At 19.0% G+C, this 10371-nt stretch overlaps 3 pseudogenes across 3 annotated transcripts; all 3 read right to left on the bottom strand.

Moving 5' to 3' along the window:
* Nucleotides 1-2062: 2062 nt before the first annotated feature.
* PmUG01_00038100 lies at nucleotides 2063-2770 on the bottom strand (annotated as a pseudogene). The gene is given in 5 exon segments: nucleotides 2063-2089; nucleotides 2104-2220; nucleotides 2234-2476; nucleotides 2490-2618; nucleotides 2633-2770. Coding segments are annotated over 5 exon segments (654 nt in total).
* Nucleotides 2771-4976: 2206 nt separating this feature from the next.
* On the bottom strand, nucleotides 4977-5974 carry PmUG01_00038200 (annotated as a pseudogene). The gene is given in 4 exon segments: nucleotides 4977-5543; nucleotides 5558-5596; nucleotides 5610-5741; nucleotides 5864-5974. Coding segments are annotated over 4 exon segments (849 nt in total).
* Nucleotides 5975-9192: 3218 nt separating this feature from the next.
* PmUG01_00038300 lies at nucleotides 9193-9932 on the bottom strand (annotated as a pseudogene). The gene is given in 2 exon segments: nucleotides 9193-9663; nucleotides 9678-9932. Coding segments are annotated over 2 exon segments (726 nt in total).
* Nucleotides 9933-10371: the final 439 nt, after the last annotated feature.

Consider the following 10371-nt stretch of genomic DNA (forward strand, 5'->3'; position numbering starts at 1 on the left):
TATTAATAATTCTATTTTTGTGAACCTTATATTTTTGAAATACTAATTATTATAACGAACTAATTTTAATATTATAATAATATGATAAAATAATAATATAATAATAGTAACAATAAATGAAAAAACTATATTTTTCATAACATTCTGTTCTATAATACATGTACCACTTGAAATATTCTACGGTATATATTATATTTTAAAAATTGCATTTAAAAAATACTACGCATTTTATGAATAAATATATATTTTATAGCTAATTAAAGAATGATCTCTCAATTTTATTATATGTAATTTAAAACTTACTGTTTTTAATTAAATATAATACATATTATTATTTCTAAATGAAAAATTTTTAAAATTACGTATGTAACTTTTTTTATTTTCTAATTAATTATATACCTTCATAAAATATATAAATGAAAATACAAAGAAATAGTATATAGTGTAATACTTATGTAAATATATTAAAATCAAAATAATCTTGATTGTATAATGTCTCTAATTAATTATATCATTAATAAAAAAAGATTACATTTTTTTATCAATACATCTTTTAAAACATTTAAACAATTATTATAAACAAAATTATCCACTATTAAGCTCAAATAATAATACAGGTAAACAAGCTTACTCTTATTTATGGATACATTGTAGTTATACAGAGAATTAATGATACACAACATATAACTGAAACTAGAACTAAAATTACGCTAATAAATATTCACCATTCCTTAAGAGTTGCTTGAATTCAAACTCTAAAAACTAATCTTGCATTTATGAAGTATATATTGAAAGAAATTTTTCATTTTATAAATTATTAAAAAAATGAGAATTATAAATATTAAACAGTTAACAATGGTGAATATATACTATATATAATTACGTGTATCCTCAAATTAATATTATATATTTATGTAATATATATATACTTACAACCACAAAAAATAGGGAAAATATAAAATAAATACCTACACATTACTAAAAAATTGTAGAAAAAACTAATTTATTTTTATTAACCCCTATAATTATGAATCTTTTTGCAATTGAGTAAAATATATATTTAAAAATGTTCTATTATGAAAAAGAAAAAATGAAATTTTGTTTATATTATCTATTAATTTATCTTTAATTTTAATTCATCGATTTAATATTTCATTGACATGGAACATAAAAACTATAGTAATATATTTTATAAAATTTTAACATAATATATATTTACGTAATTTTAGAAAAACTGAATTAATGCCACAATTAAGTATAATGATTCAAATAATTAATTGTTTTAAATTTTCGTCTTATTGTGAATATTTAAATTTACGAAGATACTGCAGAATTAAAAATAATTGACATCTAATAAAGAATTTCTTTTATTATATATATATATATATATATACTTTCCCTTTTATATTATGCGAAAAAAGTTAAAAACATGACAAATTGTTGTGTAGAACATATATATATGTTCTATAAGGCATTCCGCATAAAATATATTTTGTAAAATAAATATTAATTTTTCTTTTAATAAAATTAAAACATTTATGTATATAAATGCAAAAAAATACTTGCAGAACATCTCATATACTCAAGATGGAACATTAATCATTAATTATAAACTAATAATGGTCTTATTTATATTAAGTAGCAAATAATCATTATAGAATAAAACTTTATAAAAAAAAAAAAAAATTTAATTTTCATCTTGATTATAAATTATACAATCTTAGTAAAATTATACTAAATATATATTACATGTTAATTTTAATACAAATACATTTATTTCTAATAATAATCTAATTAAAAATACATATGTGTGCACTTTAATCTATAATATATATTTATTCTGCAAGATGAACCTAAAGTATAAATTAAAAAATATTAAAACATAAAATTCACAAAACAAATAAGAACATAAATTTAACTGATAACTCTTAAATGGATTAGGCATATCTAAATTCATCAACAAAATACAATCATTCATAGGTATGTTTATTGAGTAAATCATTAAAGATAGTAGGCTTGTTACTTCATATTAAATAATTCTTTACAAAAAAAAATATATTCATTAATATTCTTTTAATTTTTCCCTGAACTTTATTTTTCATATTTCATAACTTTTTTATAGTAATAAACAATACACATTATAATTACGACAAATATTATAAATATAGGAATGCAATATTTTACAATAGTCGGAACTCTTATTGCTTCCCTAAACATCCAGTGCTTTAGGTCTAATAATTCTTTTAACGCCCCATCTTGTACTCTAGGAAAATAGCCTTCATGACCCATGTCAACTCTTAAAAGAACTAACGTACTTAATAATCGTTTCCGCACACAAAATAAAGGAATAAATCTATTAAAGGTACCAGTAAATCAATATAGACAAAAATGAACCTAAAGAAAAACGTAGTCTACGTTTTTTAAACTTTATTTTTTTGTATGTTCTATTGCTAATTGTTTTATTTATCAAGAAATTCTCTATTATCAAGTTCGCTCAATATTTTTTTTTCAAAATAGGAATATCTGTTTCCTCCAAATACAGAATATTTATTTTTAGTAGCTTCTTTATTATTTCCAGAATTATTTAACGTATCTCTATTTAATTGTTCCTTTGTCCTATGGTTCCTCGATCATTATTAGAAAAAACTTTTTTTATGTTCACTCCACTATCTGATATTCTTTCTTTCTCTTCTACAATATTTGAATTATTATCACGCTTAATTTTTCAGTATCTAAATGTTCTTGTATTTAATTTTCTAGTAAGTTTGTAGTTCGCATAAAAAGTTTTGTTAAACGTATTCTAAAAGAATAATGTTATTATTGTTATTTAAAGGGTAAATAATTTCATAACAAAAAATTATATTCTTAAAAGTAAAGCATAAAATATATAAATAATAAAATATATCTAAATAATATTATCATACCAAATCACTTATAAAAAAGTACATCCAAGTTAAAATAATAAACGCAAAAAATTTAATAAAAAAGGATAGCCTAATTTTTCGTTCCATGATATATAACCTTAATATTCTAGGATATTCAGTAAAAATAATATTTATTAAACATTATATACATTCAATGATAAATGATGCTATCTTTATTTGCTTAATGATTATTATCGTTTCTTGAAATAGACATTAAATATATATAACAATAGCGCATATTACAGTATAGACAAAATAATATACCTATAAAATGAATAATAAAACAGAATATTAATGATAAATTTAAAAAAATAATTTTAATATAAATGTTATAACTTTATTCTATGCATATATTTCAAAATGTATTAATCAAGTAGATACTGTAGCATAGTAATTATATAATTTTTTATTAATACAAATTAAACTTAAAATGATAAAAAATATATGATTTATCTATACATAAAAAAATTGAATTTAATAATAACATATATTGTATAGAATAGAGATATTATTCTGTTCTAAATATTAATGGAATAAATACTAACGCCAATGGTGTTATCTATTTAATAATTCTAATATATGAACATACAATTTTGGAAAAACCATTAATATTTTTAAAAAATATGTATTAATATAGAACTATAATAATAAATGACTAAGACAAAAAAGATGTAGACCAACAACGTTTTCTCTTATATAAGCTATTAAACATAATTTAAATGATAACTAAACTAAAACTTACTATTTTGGATTATAATATTATTAAAGTATTGAATTTGCAACATGGTATCTAATCTATAAAGAAATATAGTTTTTAAATGCAAATAACAAGTAATTTTTTCATTTTTATATCTTATTTTATAAGTTTCTAATATTTAATTAAGTTTAACTTATATTATTATTATTTCTAATAATATGTTTTAAAATTTCTATGCTTAATATTTTTCTTCTTTTCTTTAATTCAAAATATTTACATTAATATATATTAATAAAAAAGAAAAAATATATATATATGAAAAAGATAGAATTATTAGTAAAATTAGTATAAATAAAAATATTTCATACATTTATTCTTATATAAAAATATTTAAAATGAAATGAGTTTACACATAAAAATAATATGTAGTTTAGAATTTTCATATAACATATAAGAAAGAATAAAATTATAAACTACAAAGATTTATGATTTAGTAATTTTTGTGTTGCCAATTTTTGAAATAATATATTATATTTTATATATTCACTTATAATCATATAATGTCATGAATATATTTTAGATGTGATTTATAATATATCAGGTTAAATATAAAACAACATTTTATTAAAAGCATAATTAAGAGCAAATATATATTTTTTCATGTATTACTCTTCCTTGGGTATTGGAAATATTATAATGATAATTGTAAAAATAATATATTCCCCAAATTTTATTTCAATCATCATAAATAAAAATTTATATTATTTTTCTATATATAAAATATTATAATTCCTTGGAAAGAATTAAAAAATAAAAAAATAAAAAAATTATATATAGGTACAACGATTTTTATACTATTTTCATTCAAAAAATAGAAAACAGTACATATTTATTTTTAATTTAATGCTAATAGTAATTTTATTAATATAAATAACCACATAATCATTATACTGAATTGCATAAATTATAAGAACAGTTATTTATAATTAAAATACGGGTGAAGTCATGACTTCAATAAAATTACATACGAATTATACTATTATAAATTAATCTTAGCAAACAAACATATTTGTTTTAAGAATCTATTTAATTACAAAAACATATATATAATAAGTCATATTTAATTAAAATGAAACCATACTTTAAAATACAAATTGAAAAACATTTATATAGTGAAATTCATAGAAAAAATAATAACATATTTTTTTATTTTTACCTATAAAGTAATCAAAATAAATGAAGTCCATTTATAGTATATAAACAGTTATGGGTGTGTTTATTAAGTATATGACTAATGATATCATATATATTATTTTATATTTAAGGCTCCATTACAAACAGAGCCACATTTCATATTATTCATAGAATGTTTCTTTGAACTTTATTTTTTGATTTTTTATGGAATTTTTATAGTAATAAACAACCGCTGTTATAAGTATTATAGCTAGTATAAAGAAAGGCACGCAATAAAAGAGAATACTCACTGCTGTTTCAATTCCTACAAAATTCTTCTGACTTAGTCCAAACCATGTTACTATAGGTCCACTTATTGTAATATCACCACCTAAAAAAAGCGAATTAATCCTTCTGGTAACAGTTACAGATAACAGCCCTAATGTACCCAATAATCCATTTTTTTGTCCCCCATATGTGAATGATAAATCTAACATGGGTATCATTAACACAAGCAAGAAAACTAATAAAAGCAAACCAAGTCGCAATTTATATTTTTTATTTTTTAATTTTCTGTAAGATTCATCATTATTCATTCTTATCTTTTTCAAAAAGCACATTTTATCAAGTGCATTTAAAAATTTTCTTTCGAAATCGGAACATGTTCTATGAAATATTTTACTATTACATTTCATAGGTTCCTTATAACCTTTATTATTAATTAATGACGTTTTATATGAATGTTCACTTTTTTTTTGTTCCTTTTTTCATTATTAATTGTAAAATTTTTTTCATTCGTTTTTTTAAAAACAATAAGGTATCTCCTTCTCTGACCTTCCAAAACTGGAATATATTTCATTTTCATAGATTACTAGTGATCGATAATTTCTTGTATATAACATTCTATCAAAATTGTTTCTCTCATCCAAGTATTTGTCAAATATATTCTAAACAAACAAATTAATCATTTGTTACATAAAAATAAATAATCTCATTCTAAAATAAATAATTAATAAAAAAAATATTAAAAATATGAATAATAAAATTATAATAAAAAATTTTATAATACCATATCACTGTAAAGAAGACATAACCAAGTTAATATAAACGTAAAAATTTTAATAAAAAAGAGTAACTTAATTTTTTGTTCCATGTTTAGTTCCTTAATACTGCAATACATAAAATATACTACAAAAATAAAAAACAGTATAATACTTCAGCAATAATAAAAGTTACTTAGTTTATTTTTTTAATTTTCCTTTTGTTATTTCTTTATAAAAACATAAAAAAATATATAAAATTATGGTACATGTTTACTTTATACACAAAAAAAAAAAAGAAATTACATTTATAAAGCCATTATAAAATTTTAACAGTAAAATTATTTATAAATAATTAAATTTAATCATATTTATATAATTTAAATTTATTCATATGTGTTCAAAATGCATAAGTTAATTATTTAACTTAGAAGAATTATAAAATGAATTTTTCTATAAATCAAATTCCAAAAAAAAAAACTTATGTTTTTTCTTAATATTTAAAATTATTCTTTTTATTTACCATATGTAACCTATAGAATAGAGATATTATACTGTTCTATATATTAGAAGAATAATAATTAATTTCAATTATACTTTCCATTTAATAATTATAAATGTATACCATTATAATTATAAAAATGTTCTTATTATCGCTAAAAAATATTTTCTGTTTTAAAAACATAATAATAGTAATAATAAACAATAAAAAAAAATAAATTTTATTACAACCTGTTGTAATACATAAACAATATAATATTCTTTAGTTGATACTTTAATAAATATATTCTGTTATACCTTATAATTTATCCAGAGGATATAACTTACAATTTACTATTTCATATAAAAATGAATACATATTTCACAGGAAAATAAAAAATATCTTTTTTTTTTCATCATAAATTTTGAAAAATGGAATTTTTGATTATAATTTTTTATGCTTTTATTTTTATATAAAATGTTATTCAACAGTCTAATACAGTTTTTTTTTTCTATATTATAAATATATTTAGAAAAAATATTAATATGAAAAAGATAAATAAATAATAACGAAGATTAAAATAACATTAATATATTTCATGCTAATTCATCAATTTAATAATATTTTAAATAAAATAAATTTTAAAATAAGAATGATATAAAAGTTATAATACATTCATAAATAGGAAAGAATAACGATAAAATTTACTGAAATATGTGATTTAGTAATTTTTATGTTGACAGTCCTAAAAAAATTATATTAATTTATATTTATTTTTTTTTATACTTGCATGTGAGGTACAAAATGTACAAATGTATATTAAACAATTAACATAAGTAAATAGTATTCTGTTAAAAATATATTTATGAGAAAACATATAACGTGTTTAAATTATTCTGATCTTAACATATTAAACAGAATACAAATAATTATAAACATGTTATGTGTATAAAATATATGGTAACTAAGTAACATTATAATATTTCATTTTACATCTAAAATATAGTCTTTTATGGAAGTAATTAACAAAATTAAAAACGAAAAAACAGTTAAATATATAATACTATTTTTAAATTCCAAAAAAAAATTATAAAAATTAACATAATTATATCTATGTATTTTAAGCGATTTATAGTGTTCTTGCAACATTTTCATAAGAATTGACATAGTTACATCGGTATTTTTATGATAAATTGATCATTTAAAATGTTTGTTTAAAGCAAATATTTCCATATAAAATACACATTAATCCATTATAAGAATTCATAATAATACATATATATAACTATTAAAAATATACACTATATATATAAAAAAAACTTACTAATATTTTATATAAAGAATTTATCAGTATTACAGATTCACTGATTCTGAATATACTTTTAGTCTTCTTTGTTTCTTAGTTATATATATATTTGTCTGAAATACTTTATAAAAAGAAATTATGATGTACAAATAATTTATTGTTCATAATATATTCAGTTTTCTGCATTATATAACTATACAGTGTATTAAGAATATGTATATATATATCAGTCTTGCAATATATTTATTATTCAAATGAATATTCAATAATTTGAGTTGATATATTGTTGTAAATGCATCATTTATATAATATATTGCTCTTTTAACGAAAAATGTTAAATGTTTATACATATAATGTATTTCACATTTTTATCTTGAATATTTTTTTCTAAGATATGGTAAAAATATTTTTACAATTACAATATAAAATTTGTTTGTATTTATTCAGTAATACATAATCCTTTTATATTTTTACTGTAAAAATGTTACCCTTCTTTGTCTATAACCTTAGACTTTAATCATTATTATATCCTTATAATAATATATATCTTAATAAAATAACCTGTTAATAAAATTATATAATTTATATGCGTCTTTTACATTATCATGATTTCCAGATATATATATTTCTTCATATGCCCTTATTATTCTTATTAATCCATATAATAATCCCCCTCTAAATACAAACATACGTTACATGCATATAATAAGTTATTTAAAAAGAATATTACATCCTATTTATATTATACATATAATTTATACTTGATCCCCCAAAAAAGAATTATTTGCTCAAACATTTTTTTTTTATATATATTATTTAATTAATAACCTTTTCATTTATTCTACTCTTTACATAGTTTCTATAGCATTATATATTATACTAAACAAATTCTTATTTAATGAATCATACATATTAATATGATAATTTATTTTATTCACTTTTATATGTACATCTATTTGCATTAAAATATTAATCTTTTTTATTATATAAGTTTCGATATATAAAAACATAACATTTGTAGTTAATTTTAATGAACAGTATATATATGTCCGGGAAATAGAGTATAAACAGTTCATTTCATTAAAACAAAAAACAGACTTATATATTTAAAAAAAAAAAAAATAATAGTTTTTTTAATTTTATCAAAAATTAATAATATTAGACCAATAAAAAAGAAAAATACAAAACCATTTCATATTTTTAAATATAAATTAGCACTTGAATTCTATAAAAGTATATGATTTGTCCTATTATATATAAAAGTTAACGTGTATATATGTATGTTTATTCAAATTTATTTTAATACTAAAATGTATCTGTTAACAATAATATATTATTATGATAAAGTCATACATTAAAATAAGAAATGAAAAATATCAAATATTCAAATTCACATAAAAACTAATAACATATTATTTAATATTGTGTATCAAAAAAGCCACGAATAATTAGGTTGATTTTTAAAATATAAGAAGTTATGCATATGTTAAAATAAATAAATATACAAAGATATTACGATTATTATTTTATAATAATTACTTTACAGAAATACATATATTGCATACTATTTTTTACCTTTTCCTAAACTTAATTTTTTTGTATTTTTTGACTTTTTTATGGTAATAAACAACTCCCAATATAAGAGTAATACCTAATAAAAATAAAGGAATGAAATATATCAGATGACCTAATAATCGTCCTAATACGCACTCACTAGCTATTTCCGTTGTTGTGCACACTCTACATGACGTTCCCGATCCCCAAAAAGTACCGTGCTTCCAAAACCCCTCTAACTTCTTTAATGTGTCTAGAATGGACGAAATAGTACCATTATTGGCCCACGATTTTAAATTTTCCTTCGTTAAGCCTAACTCAAATAGTAAACTATTACTACCTGTAGATCCCAGTGAAAATTCTGCTATGACTACTGCTATAAAAAACAGTAACAATAATACAGGTAAAGAAAATCTGAATACTAACTTTTTTCCTATTATTTTTTGTATGTCTTATCATTAAGCGTCTTGCTGTTTTAAGAAATCTACATAATCTAATTCTTTGAATATTTTCTTTCCATATGAGAATATTTTTTTGTTTCAAATATACAAGATTTATTTTTCAAATCTTCCTTATGGCCTTTGCTATTCCTTAGTGAATTTTCATATGGCTGTCTCTTTTTCGTTGAGGTCCCTTTTTCATTATAACATATATCATTTTTTTCGTTATTTCCATTATTAGATATATTTTGTTTTAATCCTATAATACTTGAATCCTTATCCTGTTTACATTTTGCTAATAATCGATAAGTCCTCATATGCACATTTCTCCATATTTGTGCATCTCATCCAAACGTTTGTTAAATGTACACTGAAAAAAGGTAATTATATCATTTAAAAGAATAAATAATTTCATGTAAAATTGTTGTATTTAAAAAAAACTTAAACGAATATGTACGAATAACGCAAATTTCCCTAACAAAATTATCATACCACATAATTGTAAAATAACATATCCTACATAAAAAAATAAACGTAAAAATTTTAATAAAAAATTTAATGTTCAATTTTTCTCCATTTTATAAATCTTGAATGTTGTAATGTATTCAACATAAAAACAATTAACAGTAATATAATATCCTCTTACATATATGATACACTATAATTATTTATAATTTGTTTTTTTTTTAGAATTTTTTTATTAAAACAAAATAAATTAAATATAAATGTTATGTTTTTTACAACAGAGTATATGAA

The sequence above is a fragment of the Plasmodium malariae genome (assembly GCF_900090045.1).
Source record: "Plasmodium malariae genome assembly, contig: PmUG01_00_19, whole genome shotgun sequence".
NCBI classification, from domain to species: Eukaryota; Apicomplexa; class Aconoidasida; order Haemosporida; family Plasmodiidae; genus Plasmodium; species Plasmodium malariae.